The following is a 21,268-nucleotide window of genomic DNA, read 5'->3' on the forward strand; positions in this document are numbered from 1 at the left end:
GTTATCAACTATATAGTAACAGTTATCAACTATATAGTAACAGTTATCAACTATATAGTAACAGTTATCAACTATATAGTAACAGTTATCAACTAGTTATAGTTATCAACTAGTTACAGTTATCAACTATATAGTTACAGTTATCAACTAGTAACAGTTATCAACTATATAGTAACAGTTATCAACTATATAGTTACAGTTATCAACTAGTTACAGTTATCAACTATATAGTAACAGTTATCAACTATATAGTAACAGTTATCAACTAGTTACAGTTATCAACTATATAGTAACAGTTATCAACTAGTTACAGTTATCAACTATATAGTAACAGTTATCAACTATATAGTAACAGTTATCAACTAGTTACAGTTATCAACTATATAGTAACAGTTATCAACTAGTTACAGTTATCAACTAGTTACAGTTATCAACTATATAGGAACAGTTATCAACTAGTTACAGTTATCAACTATATAGTAACAGTTATCAACTAGTTACAGTTATCAACTAGTTACAGTTATCAACTATATAGTAACAGTTATCAACTAGTTACAGTTATCAACTATATAGTTACAGTTATCAACTATATAGTAACAGTTATCAACTATATAGTAACAGTTATCAACTATATAGTAACAGTTATCAACGATATAGTAACAGTTATCAACTATATAGTAACAGTTATCAACTAGTTACAGTTATCAACTAGTTACAGTTATCAACTATATAGTTACAGTTATCAACTATATAGTAACAGTTATCAACTATATAGTAACAGTTATCAACTATATAGTAACAGTTATCAACTATATAGTAACAGTTATCAACTAGTTACAGTTATCAACTATATAGTAACAGTTATCAACTATATAGTAACAGTTATCAACTATATAGTAACAGTTATCAACTATATAGTAACAGTTATCAACTATATAGTAACAGTTATTAACTATATAGTAACAGTTATCAACTATATAGTTACAGTTATCAACTATATAGTAACAGTTATCAACTATATAGTAACAGTTATCAACTATATAGTAACAGTTATCAACTATATAGTAACAGTTATCAACTATATAGTAACAGTTATCAACTATATAGTAACAGTTATCAACTATATAGTTACAGTTATCAACTATATAGTAACAGTTATCAACTATATAGTAACAGTTATCAACTATATAGTAACAGTTATCAACTATATAGTAACAGTTATCAACTATATAGTAACAGTTATCAACTATATAGTAACAGTTATCAACTATATAGTTACAGTTATTAACTATATAGTAACAGTTATCAACTATATAGTAACAGTTATCAACTATATAGTTACAGTTATCAACTATATAGTTACAGTTATCAACTATATAGTAACAGTTATCAACTATATAGTAACAGTTATCAACTAGTTACAGTTATCAACTAGTTACAGTTATCAACTATATAGTAACAGTTATTAACTATATAGTAACAGTTATTAACTATATAGTAACAGTTATCAACTATATAGTAACAGTTATCAACTATATAGTAACAGTTATCAACTATATAGTAAGTTATCAACTAGTTACAGTTATCAACTATATAGTAACAGTTATCAACTATATAGTAACAGTTATCAACTATATAGTAACAGTTATCAACTATATAGTAACAGTTATCAATTAGCTACAGTTATCAACTATATAGTAACAGTTATCAACTATATAGTAACAGTTATCAACTAGTTACAGTTATCAACTAGTTACAGTTATCAACTATATAGTAACAGTTATTAACTATATAGTAACAGTTATCAACTATATAGTAACAGTTATTAACTATATAGTAACAGTTATCAACTATATAGTAACAGTTATCAACTAGTTACAGTTATCAACTAGTTACAGTTATCAACTAGTTACAGTTATCAACTAGTTACAGTTATCAACTATATAGTAAGTTATCAACTAGTTACAGTTATCAACTATATAGTAACAGTTATCAACTATATAGTTACAGTTATCAACTAGTAACAGTTATCAACTAGTAACAGTTATCAACTATATAGTAAGTTATCAACTAGTTACAGTTATCAACTATATAGTAACAGTTATCAACTATATAGTTACAGTTATCAACTATATAGTAACAGTTATCAACTATATAGTAACAGTTATCAACTATATAGTTGTTATTAATTAGTAACAGTTGTCAACTATATAGTAACAGTTATCAACTATATAGTTAGTTATTAATTAGTAACAGTTATTAACTATATAGTAACAGTTATCAACTATATAGTAACAGTTATCAACTATATAGTTAGTTATTAATTAGTAACAGTTATCAACTAGTTACAGTTATCAACTAGTAACAGTTATCAATTAGTAACAGTTATCAACTATATAGTTACAGTTATCAACTATATAGTAACAGTTATCAACTATATAGTAACAGTTATTAACTATATAGTAACAGTTATCAACTATATAGTAACAGTTATCAACTATATAGTAACAGTTATCAACTATATAGTAACAGTTATTAACTATATAGTAACAGTTATCAACTATATTGTAACAGTTATCAACTAGTTACAGTTATCAACTATATAGTAACAGTTATCAACTAGTTACAGTTATCAACTATATAGTAACAGTTATCAACTATATAGTAACAGTTATCAACTAGTTACAGTTATCAACTAGTTACAGTTATCAACTATATAGTAACAGTTATCAACTATATAGTTACAGTTATCAACTATATAGTTACAGTTATTAACTATAAAGTAACAGTTATTACTATATAGTAACAGTTATCAACTATATAGTAACAGTTATCAACTAGTAACAGTTATCAACTATATAGTAACAGTTATTAACTATAAAGTAACAGTTATTAACTATAAAGTAACAGTTATCAACTATATAGTAACAGTTATCAACTATATAGTAACAGTTATTAACTATAAAGTAACAGTTATTACTATATAGTAACAGTTATCAACTATATAGTAACAGTTATCAACTAGTAACAGTTATCAACTATATAGTAACAGTTATCAACTAGTAACAGTTATCAACTATATAGTTACAGTTATTAACTATAAAGTAACAGTTATTACTATATAGTAACAGTTATCAACTATATAGTAACAGTTATCAACTATATAGTAACAGTTATCAACTATATAGTAACAGTTATCAACTAGTAACAGTTATCAACTATATAGTAACAGTTATCAACTATATAGTAACAGTTATCAACTATATAGTAACAGTTATTAACTATAAAGTAACAGTTATCAACTATATAGTAACAGTTATCAACTATATAGTAACAGTTATCAACTATATAGTAACAGTTATCAACTAGTTACAGTTATCAACTATATAGTAACAGTTATCAACTAGTTACAGTTATCAACTATATAGTAACAGTTATCAACTATATAGTAACAGTTATCAACTATATAGTAACAGTTATTAACTATATAGTAACAGTTATCAACTAGTTACAGTTATCAACTATATAGTAACAGTTATCAACTATATAGTTACATGTATTAACTAGTAACAGTTATCAACTATATAGTAACAGTTATCAATTAGTAACAGTTATCAATTAGTAACAGTTATCAACTATATAGTAACAGTTATCAACTATATAGTAACAGTTATCAACTATATAGTAACAGTTATCAACTATATAGTAACAGTTATCAACTATATAGTAACAGTTATCAACTATATAGTTAGATATTAATTAGTAACATTTATCAACTATATAGTTAGTTATTAATTAGTAACAGTTATCAACTATATAGTAACAGTTATCAACTAGTGTGTACCTAAGTGCGTTTCTTATCCCTGCGTGTGTGTATCCAGGGGTGTGTCTGGTGTGCCGCTGCTCACCAATGCCATGCTGACTCCGCCCACCTGCAGTGTGGCAGCTCTTTCTCAGCCAATCATAATCTCAGACACGCCCAGCCCGGCGGTCAGCGTCATCACCATCCACAGCGACTCAGACGAGGAAGACGAGAGGAAGTTCCACCCGGCCAGGTGAGGTCATATTCCTGTGTGTGTTCTCCAATCACAAACGACTGTTGGTTTTATGTGGATAGTTCCTTTATAGATGGTTTGCAGATGATAGCCTATCAAAACTATCATCGGGCCTAACTAATCTCTGTTGCTATGCAACAATTTCACTGATTTAACTTGAATTAAACCCTTTAATTCAGTGAGGAGCATAGGTCATCCAAAAATGATGGTAAAACAATTATTAAAGTTTTCCTAAAACAGATGTAAATCTGATCTGAATGGACTAGAATTGATCATCCTATCCACCACCATCTACCATTTTATTTCTGTTGTTGCTATGAAACTAATGTATGTTTCTAATGTACAGTACCAGTCAAAAGTTTGGACACACCTACTCATTCCAGGGTTTTTCTTTATTTTTACTATTTTCTACATTGTCAAATTTGTCACATGCGCCGAATACAACAGGTGAAATGCTTATTTACAAGCCCTTAACCAACAATGCAGTTTTAAGAAAAAATATTATTATATATATAAAAATTAAAGTAACAAGTAATTAAAGAGCAGCAGTAAAATAACAATAGCAAGGCTATATACAGGGGGTACCGGTACAGAGTCAATGTGCTGGGGCACCGGTTAGTCGAGGTATTTGAGGTAACACGTCCGCCACGCTGATCCTTAACACTGGAGCCCCTCAGGGGTGTGTACTTAGTCCCCTCCTGTATTCCCTGTTCACCCACGACTGCGTGGCCAAACACAACTCTAACACCATCATTAAGTTTGCTGACAACACAACAGTGGTAGGCCTGATCACCGACAACGATGAGACAGCCTATAGGGAGGAGGTCAGAGACGACAACAACCTCTCCCTCAACGTGATCAAGACTAAGGAGATGATCGTGGACTACAGGAAAAGGAGGACCGAACAGGCCCTCATTAACATAGACAGGGCTGTAGTGGAGCAGGTTGAGAGTTTCAAGTTCCTTGGTGTCCACATCACCAACAAACTATCATGGTCCAAACATACCAAGACAGTCGTGAAGAGGGCACGACAAAACCTTTCCCTCTCAGGAGACTGAAAAGATTTGTCATGGGTCCCCAGATCCTCAAAAGGTTCTACAGCTGCATCATCGAGAGCATCCTGACAGGTTGCATCACCGCCTGGTATGGCAACTGCTCGGCATCTAACTGTAAGGCGCTACAGAGGGTAGTGCGAACTGCCCAGTACATCACTGGGGTCTAGCTTCCTGCCATCCAGGACCTATATAATAGGCGGTGTCAGAGGAAAACCCATAAAATTGTCAGAGACTCCAGTCACCCAAGTTATAGACTGTTTTCTCTGCGACTGCACGATAAGCGGTACCGGAGCGCCAAGTCTAGGACCAAAAGGCTCCTCAACAGCTTCTACCCGAAGCCATCCAGGTTGTATCACAACCGGCCGTGTTTGGGAGTCCAATAGGGCGGCGTACAATTGGCCCAGCGTCGTCTGAGTTAGTCCTTCATTGTAAATAAGAATTTGTTCTTAACTGACTTGCCTAGTTACATAAAGGTTCTATAGAAAAAAATAATTATTATGGCAAGAAAAGCTCAAATAAGCAAAGAGAAATGACAGTCCATCATTACTTTAAGACATGAAGGTTAGTCAATCCGGAACATTTCAAGAACTTTGAAAGTTTCTTCAAGTGCAGTCGCAAGAATCATCAAGCGCTATGATGAAACTGACTCTCATGAGGATCGCCACAGGAAAGAAAGAGCCAGAGGATACGTTCATTAGAGTTACCAGCCTCAGAAATTGCAGCCCAAATAAATGCTTCACGGAGTTCAAGTAACAGACACATCTCAACATCAACTGTTCAGAGGGGACTGCGTGAATCAGGCCTTTATGGTCGAATTGCTGCAAAGAAACCATTTCTAAAGGACACCAATAAGAAGAGACTTGCTTGGGCCAAGAAACATGAGCAATGAACGGTAGACCAGTGGAAATCTGTCCTCTGGTCTGATGAGGACAAATTAGAGATTTGTGGTTCCAACTGCCGTGTCATTGTGAGACACAGAGTAGGTGAACGGATGATCTCCGCATGTGTGGATCCCACCCTGAAGCATGGAGGAGGTGTTGGTCCCACCATGAAGCATGGAGGAGGAGGAGTGGGGGTGCTTTGCTGGTGACACTGTCCGTGATTTATTTAGAATTCAAGGCACACTAAACCAGCATGGCTACCACAGCATTCTGCAGCGATATGCCATCCCATCTGGTTTGCGCTTAGTGGGACTATTATTAGTGGGACTATCATTTGTTTTTCAACAGGACAATGACTCAACACACCTCCAGGCTGTGTAACAGCTATTTGACTAAGAAGGAGAGAGATGGAGTGCTGCATCAGATGACCTGGCCTCCACAAATTACCCAAACTCAACCCAGTTGAGATGGTTTGGGATGAGTTTGACCACAGAGTGAAGAAAAGCAGCCAACAAGTGCTCAGCATTTGTGGGAACTCCTTCAAGACTGTTGGAAAAGCATTCCAGGTGAAGTTGGTTGAGAGAATGCCAAGAGTGTGCAAAGCTGTCATCAAGGCAAAGAGTGGCTACTTTGAAGAATCTCAAATATAAAATATATTTTGATTTGTTTAAAACTTTTTGGGTTACTACATGATTCCATATGTGTTATTTCATAGTTTCAATGTCTTCACTATTATTCTACAATGTAGAAAATAGTAAAATAAAGAAAAACCCTTGAATTAGTAGGTGTGTCCAAACTTTTGACTGGTACTGTATCTCTTAATGTATGTCTCTAATGTATGAATCTCTGTGTTCGTCTGTTTAACAGCTGTGGTCCGGCTCAGAGGACTAACGTGATCAGCTGTTTGACGGTCCACGACTCTGACTCCTCCACGGCCAGCCCCCTCACCCCCCGCCTCCTCGCCGGCTCCAGCACTCTCACACACCTCCGGGGAGGGGGAACGTCTATGGGCAGGTCACTGGCCGTGGTGGCACCATCTGTCAAGACCCAGCCGACTGAGACGGGTGAGGTGGCTCACACTCGTCTAACACACACACACACACACACACACACACACACACACACACACACAGGACATACTAGCGTTACACGGTATACCGAAAGTTATGTACTTTTTCGATACTAGATCATGAAAAATGGTTCGGTAATAGAATGTGTTGCTTTCAGTGGATGTGTCACAGGGATCAAGCGCAACTTTCCATGATCCACTAACTCGCTGCTAGTTTGCACTGGTAGTCTGGGCTGTACCATGTTAGCTTCACTAACTCACTGCTAGCCTGCACTGGTAGTCTGGGCTGCATCATGTTAGCTCCACTAACTCACTGCTAGCCTGGGAGTCTGGGCTGCATCATGTTAGCTCCACTAACTCACTGCTAGCCTGGGAGTCTGGGCTGTATCATGTTAGCTCCACTAACTCACTGCTAGCCTGGGAGTCTGGGCTGCATCATGTTAGCCCCACTAACTCACTGCTAGCCTGGGAGTCTGGGCTGCATCATGTCAGCTCCACTAACTCACTGCTAGCCTGGGAGTCTGGGCTGTACCATGTTAGATCCACTAACTCACTGCTAGCCTGGGAGTCTGGGCTGCATCATGTTAGCTCCACTAACTCACTGCTAGCCTGGGAGTCTGGGCTGCATCATGTCAGCTCCACTAACTCACTGCTAGCCTGGGAGTCTGGGCTGTACCATGTTAGATCCACTAACTCACTGCTAGCCTGGGAGTCTGGGCTGCATCATGTTAGCTCCACTAACTCACTGCTAGCCTGGGAGTCTGGGCTGCATCATGTCAGCTCCACTAACTCACTGCTAGCCTGGGAGTCTGGGCTGCATCATGTTAGCCCCACTAACTCACTGCTAGCCTGGGAGTCTGGGCTGCATCATGTCAGCTCCACTAACTCACTGCTAGCCTGGGAGTCTGGGCTGCATCATGTTAGCCCCACTAACTCACTGCTAGCCTGGGAGTCTGGGCTGCATCATGTCAGCTCCACTAACTCACTGCTAGCCTGGGAGTCTGGGCTGTACCATGTTAGATCCACTAACTCACTGCTAGCCTGGGAGTCTGGGCTGCATCATGTTAGCTCCACTAACTCACTGCTAGCCTGGGAGTCTGGGCTGCATCATGTTAGCTCCACTAACTCACTGCTAGTCTGCACTGGGAGTCTGGGCTGCACCATGTTAGCTCCACTAACTCACTGCTAGCCTGGGAGTCTGGGCTGCACCATGTTAGCTCCACTAACTCACTGCTAGCCTGCACTGGGAGTCTGGGCTGCACCATGTTAGCTCCACTAACTCACTGCTAGTCTGCACTGGGAGTCTGGGCTGCACCATGTTAGCTCCACTAACTCACTGCTAGCCTGGGAGTCTGGGCTGCATCATGTTAGCTCCACTAACTCACTGCTAGCCTGGGAGTCTGGGCTGCATCATGTTAGCTCCACTAACTCACTGCTAGTCTGCACTGGGAGTCTGGGCTGCACCATGTTAGCTCCACTAACTCACTGCTAGCCTGGGAGTCTGGGCTGCATCATGTTAGCTCCACTAACTCACTGCTAGCCTGGGAGTCTGGGCTGTACCATGTCAGCTCCACTAACTCACTGCTAGCCTGGGAGTCTGGGCTGCATCATGTTAGCTCCACTAACTCACTGCTAGCCTGGGAGTCTGGGCTGCATCATGTCAGCTCCACTAACTCACTGCTAGCCTGGGAGTCTGGGCTGCATCATGTTAGCCCCACTAACTCACTGCTAGCCTGGGAGTCTGGGCTGCATCATGTCAGCTCCACTAACTCACTGCTAGCCTGGGAGTCTGGGCTGTATCATGTTAGCTCCACTAACTCACTGCTAGCCTGGGAGTCTGGGCTGCATCATGTTAGCCCCACTAACTCACTGCTAGCCTGGTAGTCTGGGCTGTACCATGTTAGCCCCACTAACTCACTGCTAGCCTGGGAGTCTGGGCTGCATCATGTTAGCTCCACTAACTCACTGCTAGCCTGGGAGTCTGGGCTGCATCATGTTAGCTCCACTAACTCACTGCTAGCCTGGGAGTCTGGGCTGCATCATGTCAGCTCCACTAACTCACTGCTAGCCTGGGAGTCTGGGCTGCATCATGTTAGCCCCACTAACTCACTGCTAGCCTGGGAGTCTGGGCTGCATCATGTCAGCTCCACTAAGTCACTGCTAGCCTGGGAGTCTGGGCTGTATCATGTTAGCTCCACTAACTCACTGCTAGCCTGGGAGTCTGGGCTGCATCATGTTAGCCCCACTAACTCACTGCTAGCCTGGGAGTCTGGGCTGTATCATGTTAGCTCCACTAACTCACTGCTAGCCTGGGAGTCTGGGCTGCATCATGTCAGCTCCACTAACTCACTGCTAGCCTGGGAGTCTGGGCTGTACCATGTTAGATCCACTAACTCACTGCTAGCCTGGGAGTCTGGGCTGCATCATGTCAGCTCCACTAACTCACTGCTAGCCTGGGAGTCTGGGCTGTATCATGTTAGCTCCACTAACTCACTGCTAGCCTGGGAGTCTGGGCTGCATCATGTTAGATCCACTAACTCACTGCTAGCCTGGGAGTCTGGGCTGCATCATGTTAGCTCCACTAACTCACTGCTAGCCTGGGAGTCTGGGCTGCATCATGTTAGCTCCACTAACTCACTGCTAGCCTGGGAGTCTGGGCTGCATCATGTTAGCTCCACTAACTCACTGCTAGCCTGGGAGTCTGGGCTGTATCATGTTAGCCCCACTAACTCACTGCTAGCCTGGGAGTCTGGGCTGCATCATGTTAGCTCCACTAACTCACTGCTAGCCTGCATTGGGAGTCTGGGCTGCATCATGTTAGCTCCACTAACTCACTGCTAGCCTGGGAGTCTGGGCTGCATCATGTTAGCTCCACTAACTCACTGCTAGCCTGGGAGTCTGGGCTGCATCATGTTAGCTCCACTAACTCACTGCTAGCCTGGGAGTCTGGGCTGCATCATGTTAGCTCCACTAACTCACTGCTAGCCTGCACTGGGAGTCTGGGCTGCATCATGTTAGCTCCACTAACTCACTGCTAGCCTGGTAGTCTGGGATGCATCATGTTAGCTCCACTAACTCACTGCTAGCCTGCACTGGGAGTCTGGGCTGCATCATGTTAGCTCCACTAACTCACTGCTAGCCTGGGAGTCTGGGCTGCATCATGTTAGCTTCACTAACTCACTGCTAGCCTGGGAGTCTGGGCTGCATCATGTTAGCTCCACTAACTCACTGCTAGCCTGGGAGTCTGGGCTGCATCATGTTAGCTCCACTAACTCACTGCTAGCCTGGGAGTCTGGGCTGTATCATGTTAGCCCCACTAACTCACTGCTAGCCTGGGAGTCTGGGCTGCATCATGTTAGCTCCACTAACTCACTGCTAGCCTGCACTGGGAGTCTGGGCTGTACCATGTTAGATCCACTAACTCACTGCTAGCCTGGGAGTCTGGGCTGCATCATGTTAGCTCCACTAACTCACTGCTAGCCTGGGAGTCTGGGCTGCATCATGTTAGCTCCACTAACTCACTGCTAGCCTGGGAGTCTGGGCTGCATCATGTTAGCTTCACTAACTCACTGCTAGCCTGCACTGGGAGTCTGGGCTGCATCATGTTAGCTTCACTAACTCACTGCTAGCCTGCACTGGGAGTCTGGGCTGCATCATGTTAGCTCCACTAAGTCACTGCTAGCCTGGTAGTCTGGGATGCATCATGTTAGCTCCACTAACTCACTGCTAGCCTGGGAGTCTGGGCTGCACCATGTTAGCTTCACTAACTCACTGCTAGCCTGGGAGTCTGGGCTGCATCATGTTAGCTCCACTAACTCACTGCTAGCCTGTACTGGGAGTCTGGGCTGCATCATGTTAGCTCCACTAACTCACTGCTAGCCTGTACTGAGAGTCTGGGCTGCATCATGTTAGCTCCACTAACTCACTGCTAGCCTGTACTGAGAGTCTGGGCTGCATCATGTTAGCTCCACTAACTCACTGCTAGCCTGGGAGTCTGGGCTGCATCATGTTAGCTCCACTAACTCACTGCTAGCCTGGTAGTCTGGGATGCATCATGTTAGATCCACTAACTCACTGCTAGCCTGGGAGTCTGGGCTGCACCATGTTAGCTCCACTAACTCACTGCTCGCCTGTACTGGGAGTCTGGGCTGCATCATGTTAGCTCCACTAACTCACTGCTAGCCTGTACTGAGAATCTGGGCTGCATCATGTCAGCTCCACTAACTCACTGCTAGCCTGGGAGTCTGGGCTGCATCATGTTAGCTCCACTAACTCACTGCTAGCCTGGGAGTCTGGGCTGCATCATGTTAGCTCCACTAACTCACTGCTAGCTTGGGAGTCTGGGCTGCATCATGTTAGCTCCACTAACTCACTGCTAGCCTGGGAGTCTGGGCTGCATCATGTTAGCTCCACTAACTCACTGTTAGCCTGGGAGTCTGGGCTGCATCATGTTAGCTCCACTAACTCACTGCTAGCCTGGGAGTCTGGGCTGCATCATGTTAGCTCCACTAACTCACTGCTAGCCTGGGAGTCTGGGCTGTACCATGTTAGCTCCACTAACTCACTGCTAGCCTGGGAGTCTGGGCTGCATCATGTTAGCTCCACTAACTCACTGCTAGCCTGGGAGTCTGGGCTGCATCATGTTAGCTCCACTAACTCACTGCTAGCCTGGGAGTCTGGGCTGTACCATGTTAGCTCCACTAACTCACTGCTAGCCTGGGAGTCTGTGCTGCATCATGTTAGCTCCCCACTCATGCTGCACAGAAGTTAACACATTTGAATAATGTTACGCTGCATGTAGAAACTGTTCATTACTGTTCACAAAACAATGTCCCTACAGGCTACAACACTTTACAATGGAAGAAGATACCGCTAGCTTCCATCTTTGTAGGCTAACTTTCCCTGCTAGCTGAAAGCTAAAGATAACATCAATTCGCTACCCTTTGTTTGTGATATGCAAACCATAATGTAAAATATGCACATTTTAAAGCTGATTGCCCCAACAACTTTATTCATTCACTTATTCAGTTTCTCTCTCGCGTCTCTCACAATGATGATCTATTGCCTCAGCGAATTGACTGCATCGTAAATGATGTCATTACTGGTTAAAGAGAACGCACAGAAGCTACTATTATGCAAATGTTGTTGATCGGTACAATAAAATAAGTCCCAAATGGAAGGAAACAGATTGTTTGTCATCTGTAGCCCCATGAAGGAAACAGATTGTTTGTCATCTGTAGCCCCATGAAGGAAACAGATTGTTTGTCATCTGTAGACCCATGAAGGAAACAGATTGTTTGTCATCTGTAGCTGCATGAAGGAAACAGATTGTTTGTCATCTGTAGCCCCATGAAGGAAACAGATTGTTTGTCATCTGTAGCCCCATGAAGGAAACAGATTGTTTGTCATCTGTAGCCCCATGAAGGAAACAGATTGTTTGTCATCTGTAGCCCCATGAAGGAAACAGATTGTTTGTCATCTGTAGCCCCATGAAGGAAACAGATTGTTTGTCATCTGTAGCTGCATGAAGGAAACAGATTGTTTGTCATCTGTAGCCCCATGAAGGAAACAGATTGTTTGTCATCTGTAGCTGCATGAAGGAAACAGATTGTTTGTCATCTGTAGCTGCATGAAGGAAACAGATTGTTTGTCATCTGTAGCTGCATGAAGGAAACAGATTGTTTGTCATCTGTAGCCCCATGAAGGAAACAGATTGTTTGTCATCTGTAGCTGCATGAAGGAAACAGATTGTTTGTCATCTGTAGCCCCATGAAATCAGCCCAAAACAAGCTCAATAACTCAATGTATGCACACACTCCTAGGCTACATCTTGATTTACCCAGTTTATCAATAGAGATTTACCATTCAAATAAATTATTACCGTTATGTTGCTAAATTGGTTTAAAAAAACTAAGTCAAATTGGTTGTATAATTCATTCATTAATGCTTGCATTTTTAGATGTTAAAGTAAAATGCAAATGTTATATTGAACTCAACAGTTGCCCAACGATTGAACAGAGCAGTAGCTGACTTTCTGTCTGCTTCAAATGCTTTTTTTTTGCCTTAGTATTGTTTTGGTATTTGAGTATTGTGATGGTATCGAGTATTGTGGTACTAAACCTGGTATCAGTATCAAAGTCAAAATTCTGGTATCTTGATCACACTAGGACATACCCACAGAGCTCTGTACAGTTTAGAATCACAAATACAGTGTACAGAGGCACAGAATGCTTTAAAACCAGTTTGAGTGTTTTCGTTGAAAGCTGTATTTCTAACCATGTCTCTCTATCTCTTCCTGGTTGGTTTCCAGGGCAACTCCAGAGCTCCTACATCAAGCCCAAGCGGGCCAATCGACAGCCCTGTAGTGGTGACAACAGCGACCGCCATAAGCTAGTCCCCAGCCAATCACATCCTCTCAACCTCAGCCAGGTGAGTCGGCCAGCCAATAGTATCCTCTCTTACTAGCAGGTGTGCCCCAGGCCACTGTGACACGTTACAGAAAGTTCAGATAGAAATGTATTGTGTAGAACAGTTGATTGTCTATTATAATTTTTAAACAGTGATGTAAAAATGTTTCTTTGTTTATACAGTTTTTATTTTCATTGCGATATTTGTCAAAAGACATGTTCTGATGCAGTCTGTCTGTCTGCCTGCCTCTCTTTCTCCAGGTACAGCCTGTAGTCTCATCCTCGTCTCAGGACCGTTCCCACGGCAACCTGCGTCGCCAGGCAACCTACCCCCCTAGCCCCGCTTCCCACTACACCTTTCAGGAAGCGCCCTCCCTAAGCTCCGCCCCCAGCCTCTACACCTTCCCCGCCTCCGCCGCGCTAGCCTCCGCCTCTCAGGCCATGGAACAGTTCCTGGTGCGTGGCCACCCCACCCCTTCCACCTATGCCCCTCCCACTGTCTCTTACGGAGCCTCTGGGTTGGCCAGGAGTGACGCAGGGACCAGGAAGGAGTCTTCGGTGGGGTCAGGGATGATCCATGGGGTGGGGCTTCCTGCAACCTATCAGCACCAGTTTACTGCTGGGCCCCCATACATTAGTGTGAGGCCCCGGGCTGAAGCCTACAGCGCATACCAGCTCAGCCCTCGACGGTTGGGACAGTACCCTTACTTATGATGAGACGTGGGCCGCTTTCAGCCGCAATGCAACGTTTTGGAACGTTCAGATAGAAAAAATCCTATGTAGAACAAACATGTCTGTGAATTGCAGATCAAATTAGAGCTGGGATGATAAACCAAAAATGATCGACACCGACTATACCGATCACTTATCGCAGACATTTTGTTAATATCATTCATTACAATAAGTAGCCTCTACTAGAGAAACGTGAAGTTTGAAATGAAATAAGTTTACTAATATGGGTGATTGTTAATAGAACAATTGATGGCTACAATCGTCAAAGTAGTAGTAGTTTAAAGGCCCAATGCTTCCGTTTTTATCGCAATATCAAGTCATTTCTGGGTCAGAATTAAGTACCTTACTGGGATTGTTTTCAATTGAAATAATCAAAAATAAACAGAAAGCTAAATAGCAAAGAGCAATTTTTCAAGTAAGAGTTTTGCTAGGACTGTCTGGGAGTGGTCTGCGTGGGGAGGGGAAACTGAAAACTAGCTGTTATTGGCAGAGAGTTTTGGAACTCTTTCTTATTGGTCTATTAACTAATGAACCACCTGGTGACGTCACCAGACACGCTCAAAACTCCATCCCACCAAAACAGGCAGGACATTTCAGACGGTCTTTTCAAACAGTTTTTACATTTTAAAGGGCATCATATTCTTTTTTTTTTTTAAACAATTTCACAGTATTATTCCAACCACACAGGGGGGAAAAACGTTTTAGACAACACTGGGCCTTTAAAGGACATTAAAACCATATGGTAGTGTAGATTGTTATATAGGCTTCTTTCTATTTATCCAATCAATTCAGGTCATTTATCCCGATGCGGATTTTTTTTTTTGTCCTTATCGCCCAGCTCTAAATCACGTCGACACTATTCATGACATGTTTTATCTGCAACGTTGGGACAACGTTTTGCAACTGAACGTGGCTATGGTAGAGCAGTATACCTACTGATGATGTCATGATACTGGGGCTAGAGATGGGGGGGGGGGGGGGGATAATGTGTAGGACTATGGCCCTCACACACACACACACTGAAGGGGCAATAAGACCCCCCCCCCCACTTCACCTTGTGGATGAATCCGGGAGGGCTATGGAAAGGGGTGGGGGGGGGGTACCTATGAATTTTTGCACTACTGCATTTTATTTACTGTTAAGCAGTGGTTCACCTCAAACTGGTTTAACAGCTTTCTGTTAAGCAGTGGTTCACCTCAAACTGGTTTAACAGCTTTCTGTTAAGCAGTGGTTCACCTCAAACTGGTTTAACAGCTTTCTGTTAAGCAGGGGTTCACCTCAAACTGGTTTAACAGCTTTCTGTTAAGCAGGGGTTCACCTCAAACTGGTTTAACAGCTTTCTGTTAAGAAGGGGTTCACCTCAAACTGGTTTAACAGCTTTCTGTTAAGCAGTGGTTCACCTCAAACTGGTTTAACAGCTTTCTGTTAAGCAGTGGTTCACCTCAAACTGGTTTAACAGCTTTCTGTTAAGCAGTGGTTCACCTCAAACTGGTTTAACAGCTTTCTGTTAAGCAGTGGTTCACCTCAAACTGGTTTAACAGCTTTCTGTTAAGAAGGGGTTCACCTCAAACTGGTTTAACAGCTTTCTGTTAAGAAGGGGTTCACCTCAAACTGGTTTAACAGCTTTCTGACCTTTTGTAATATTATTATTATTATGTGATATTGTACTGTTATTTTTCCCAGTAGAAAAAGTATAATTGTTTTGTTTTATCCCTGTTTTAATTGGATGTAGAGTGAGGCGTTCTGGTTTTTAATATCATATATATTATGAAATTGTGTTTATTTAAAAGGCTTTGTGTTTTAAAGGGCACTAGTCTCCTCTAGGGGTCCAGTCAGTGAACTGAAACACAGAATACTGGAGATACAAAACGTGTTTCTATACCATATGAAATGTAAGGATCAGGAGGCATATGAAATGCAATTCCCATATGAAATGTAAGGATCAGGAGGCATATGAAATGCAATTCCCATATGAAATGTAGGAATATGACACGAGTCTGTGTTCTACATGGCATAAATGTACAGTATATAACAGCTATGCTGGTCTGTGAGCTACCTGTAGCGTTGCAGCCTCCTGAATAGGCCCTAGCTGTGTCTCCTTGCAATAGGAGAGCTCATTGTCTCACGTCAGATGGCGTCACTCCTACGCGACGCTCGTCCCTCAAACCCGAGTGCAGACGGCCGTCAGCGCTATCTGACGTCAGACAATGTAGGAGAGGCTAGAAAGGCGTAGCTAGAGAGACGGCACACCTAGCTAGGGAGATGCTACTGCTAGCTAATTAGCTAGATATGCTAGCTAATCTAAAGAAAACCTACAGGAGACTCTTGTAGCCTAACTCTAGCACAGCTAGCTAGAGAGATGCTAGTTTTTAGCTAACCCAAGGCTGGTCTAAAGGTGATCCAAGTATCTTTAGCATGGCAGGCTAGCTAGAGAGATGCTAGCTACTTGCTCATTTAAACAAAGCACTTAAAGGTGATTCCGTTTTCGTCCTCATGCTAGCTAGCAGTAGCCACATGCTGGCTAGCATGAGGACGAAAATGGCTCAGCAGTGTCTCAATCTCAACAAAAGCCCTTTCCAACCATATAGCAGAGCGTATAAGGTTGGAATCTTCTAGCTTACCTAAAGGTGATTTGTGTGTCTTTAGCATGGCTGGCTAACTAGCTAGAGATGCTAGCTATATGCTAACCTAAATAACTTCTAACGGTGATCCTTGTGTCTTTAGCACCCTTATATAACCCAAACTAATCCAATGACATCCGTAATATGGTCTGATAATAGTTGTATTATATTGTTTTACATATAGCCTAAACACCTGTGTTTTTAGTTCTACATGTTCTAAGTTCTAAACCTTCTCTATTGTGAGTTTAAATTATGTTTTGTTGTTAATGTGAGCCGTCACACAAGACGGTCTTGTTGGTGGCTCGTGCCGCACCGGATGGATGGTAAGACGTTTGAATGGAAGGAGAGGGAGACAGAAATGTATGGTTGTTTGACACTGATGCGATGGATCATTTCATTTAAATCATGAGTATGTTGTATGTAGGCTGTTCTGTCACCGCCTGGTAACGATGTAGTCTATTCTGTCACCGCCTGGTAACGATGTAGACTATTCTGTCACCGCCTGGTAACGATGTAGTCTATTCTGTCACCGCCTGGTAACGATGTAGTCTATTCTGTCACCGCCTGGTAACGATGTAGTCTATTCTGTCACCGCCTGGTAACGATGTAGTCTATTCTGTCACCGCCTGGTAACGATGTAGACAGCCTGGTAATGATGTAGACTATTCTGTCACAGCCTGGTAACGATGTAGACTATTCTGTCACCGCCTGGTAACGATGTAGACTATTCTGTCACAGCCTGGTAACAATGTAGACTATTCTGTCACAGCCTGGTAACGATGTAGACTATTCTGTCACAGCCTGGTAACGATGTAGACTATTCTGTCACAGCCTGGTAACGATGTAGACTATTCTGTCACCGCCTGGTAACGATGTAGACTATTCTGTCACCGCCTGGTAACGATGTAGACTATCCTGTCACCGCCTGGTAACGATGTAGACTATTCTGTCACCGCCTGGTAACGATGTAGACTATCCTGTCACCGCCTGGTAACGATGTAGACTATTCTGTCACCGCCTGGTAACGATGTAGACTATTCTGTCACAGCCTGGTAACGATGTAGACTATTCTGTCACCGCCTGGTAACGATGTAGACTATTCTGTCACAGCCTGGTAACGATGTAGACTATTCTGTCACAGCCTGGTAACGATGTAGACTATTCTGTCACAGCCTGGTAACGATGTAGACTATTCTGTCACCGCCTGGTAACGATGTAGACTATTCTGTCACAGCCTGGTAACGATGTAGACTATTCTGTCACAGCCTGGTAATGATGTAGACTATTCTGTCACAGCCTGGTAACGATGTAGACTATTCTGTCACCGCCTGGTAACGATGTAGACTATTCTGTCACAGCCTGGTAATGATGTAGTCTATTCTGTCACCGCCTGGTAACGATGTAGACTATTCTGTCACAGCCTGGTAACGATGTAGACTATTCTGTCACAGCCTGGTAACGATGTAGACAGCCTGGTAATGATGTAGTCTATTCTGTCACAGCCTCTCTGGTCTTTTTTCTTGATACTGTACTGTCTTGTCTTTGTCATTATGTTGCACAATGCATTTAGTAATCAGGTTATTGGTGAGGATAATGTCAACATCAAATCAACCCAATCACTGTTTTCAAATAAATTACCCAGAAGTCCATGTGTCTTGTCTCTTGACTCTAAGCAACGCTAATCATAGGTAACAGGCTTTGGTGTCAGGCTATCATTCATTCAATAGTTAGATAAACTTCTCATGTTGATAGTGAACTCAAACATGTAGTTTAAACTGAAAGGAAATAGACCTATGTTTTACATACAGTTTATAGTAACTTACTAGATGATTTATGTTTGAATTAATTTTACACACAGGTCTTCATCCCGTCACAGTGTTTCCACAACAACTCAACGTGACCGTGAAGCTCCAACCTGCCCACAGCAGATCTCCTGTTACCAGGAAGACCTCGCCATAATCCATATTCAATAGAAACCAAAATGGACGTAAATGGGGAGGGACTACCTCAACTTGTCCAATAAGAAACTCCAATAAAACGTTTTTCTTCTTCTACCGCTGTGCACTAGTGAGTACTACTCCTTCCTGTGTTGTATAATCAGTGCCACAGTCTCAGGATTTTATTCGATGAACAAGGCACTTCAAACAGTCTTTCCACTAAGGATGAGAATTTGAACCAATGATGTGTATAAACCCTGGATTGCTGATGCTGATTGGCCATTAAGGGACTTTGAAGCCAGGAGCAGTCCTCCATAAGAATGAATGGAATTCTACAGTATTTCAATTAAATGTTTCAAGGATGCATTTAAGTATTTTGGTTGTTCTAGTGGGGACAGTTATACATTATTAAGGGGAAAACATAATCTATTTTAAAAGTATGCATTAAGGTGTCTGTAATTTAATACACTGTGGCAAAAACGAATATAGACAATATATGCATGTCTTTTTGTTTTTGGTAAGATATTTTCAAACAAAAGAAAACAGACGGAATCTAATAGACAGACGCACACAAATTCCAACAAACGTCAATGACATCACACCTGCTCAAACCCACACGTTCCCACCGTACCCATATCTATTCCGTCTCAGTCCAACGTTCCCTCTCATTCTTTATACCTTGGGCGTTTCCAGCACGTTTAACACTCTATGCCACGTGGCCTCAAATTGTGTTATTTTATTTCTCGATGTGGGCCCACATTTTTTTTGTTGCAAAATGTAAATAATAAAGCATTTGATTCATCCACTGTCTTAATGATTTCCAGTTTTTATGCAAATTTTTTTCCCAAAATGATTGACTAGATAAGTATGGTCCAACCCATTGGTATCTCACTTCACCCTCATTTGCCATGCCTTGAAATATGCAGATAGAAATTTAAAGAAGACTTTTAGTCTGTCTAACAGCCAACTTTCTAACTGTTGGACATCATAGCATTCCCAGAAGGCATGAATTATTGAGTCATTGTTACTTTTACACTTAAAACATGACTGGATTACGTTTACATTTCCGTTAGTGGATTAAGTTTACAATTTCGTTAGTTATGTTCCAACACCTCCATCTTGTGCCAATATCAGTTATTTTAAAGTTTTGGTACCAAGAGTTTATATTTTTTTCTAAGAGAATGTAAATTGGATAGGCACTCTGCAATGTTTTGTATATCTTTCCTATTATATTAGTTTCCTTTTCTGACTCAAATAGGATTCCCTCAACATTGCTCTGATGTCCAAAATACTTAAATCAACATTTTGTGATATGAAACTTTTTAAGTTGCACGTATTTGAAAATATCTACATTGGTCAATCCAAAATTGCTTTTTTTATATTCTGTCATTTAAGTCGTTTTATTTTTCCCTTACCAAGTAATTTACAGTTTATATGCCTTTTTTCCATGTGGACCAAATTTATATGTGAATTCTTAAAAAGCTACCCAAGGATTGTTCCATAGGGGTGTGTTTTTTAGGGAGGGTTCTTGTAGAATCCGTTTCATTTTCTTCCATATTGTTGTCGTGTTCTACACTATTAAGTTGTCTTCGCTTTATCCTTTGGAAATAGACACGTGAAAAGATTGTCGGGTTTGTCTATCTTCAATATGTTTGTTTCCTCTTAGGGAAATGGAAAACTTTTCTTTATTCCATCAGTTTTATTTGCCCATATAAAGTCTGTTATGACCGAGTATATATTTTTTAAAGAATGTCTTCGGTGGGGTATTTGGTATTATTATATAATACCGGTCAAATGTTTTAGAACAACTTATTCAAGGGTTTTTCTTTATTTTTTTATTATTTTCTACATTGTAGAATAATAGTGAAGACATCCAAACTATGAAATAACACATATGGAATAAAAAAATAAAAAAAGAGTGTTAAACAAATCAAAATATATTCTATATTTGAGATTCTTCAAAGTAGCCACCCTTTGCCTTGATGACACTCTTGGCATTCTCTCACCAATAAATTAATAAAAGCTTACCTTGACTTGGAAAAGTTCCAATGTTAGATAGCCACAGCCGGCTAGCTAACATGTAATCCCTTGTTGTTTGAGCCGTGTGTTTGAGTAAGCTCCGTTTGCTAGCTAAGTGAAAGTAAAAATATAAATATAAGATATAAATATAGTTAGCTCTCTCTCTCACTTCTCCTTAATTTCTGAAGAAATGTATTTGTTTAAAACTGCACAACTACCGTCTTTCTCTGAGTCAGCTACTCACCACATTTTATACACGGCAGTGCTAGCTAGCTCTAGCTTATGCTTTCAGAACTAGATTCATTCTCTAATCCTTTGATTGGGTGGACAATATGTCAGTTCATGCTGCAAGAGCTCTGATAGGTTGGAGAACGTCCTTTGGAAGTTGTCATAATTACTGTGTAAGTCTATGGAGGGGGTGAGAACCAAGAGCCTCCTAGGTTTTGTATTGAAGTCAATGTACCCAGAGGAGGATGGAAGCTAGCTGTCCTC

At 41.2% G+C, this 21,268-nt stretch overlaps 1 protein-coding gene across 4 annotated transcripts in view; it reads left to right on the forward strand.

Moving 5' to 3' along the window:
- LOC129815782 (homeodomain-interacting protein kinase 1-like) overlaps positions 1 to 18,467 on the forward strand; it is a 61,169-nt gene extending 42,702 nt beyond the window's left edge. For all 4 annotated transcript variants that reach the window (XM_055869898.1, XM_055869899.1, XM_055869900.1 and 1 more), the window contains 4 exons: positions 3,882 to 4,055; positions 6,859 to 7,055; positions 13,371 to 13,489; positions 13,729 to 18,467. In XM_055869898.1, coding sequence (XP_055725873.1) covers positions 3,882 to 4,055; positions 6,859 to 7,055; positions 13,371 to 13,489; positions 13,729 to 14,181 — 943 coding nt within the window. In that variant the 3' untranslated portion in view covers positions 14,182 to 18,467. The remainder of the gene's footprint in view (positions 1 to 3,881; positions 4,056 to 6,858; positions 7,056 to 13,370; positions 13,490 to 13,728) is intronic.
- Positions 18,468 to 21,268: the final 2,801 nt, after the last annotated feature.

This window comes from Salvelinus fontinalis, chromosome 18, assembly GCF_029448725.1.
Source record: "Salvelinus fontinalis isolate EN_2023a chromosome 18, ASM2944872v1, whole genome shotgun sequence".
In the NCBI taxonomy this organism is placed as follows: domain Eukaryota; kingdom Metazoa; phylum Chordata; class Actinopteri; order Salmoniformes; family Salmonidae; genus Salvelinus; species Salvelinus fontinalis.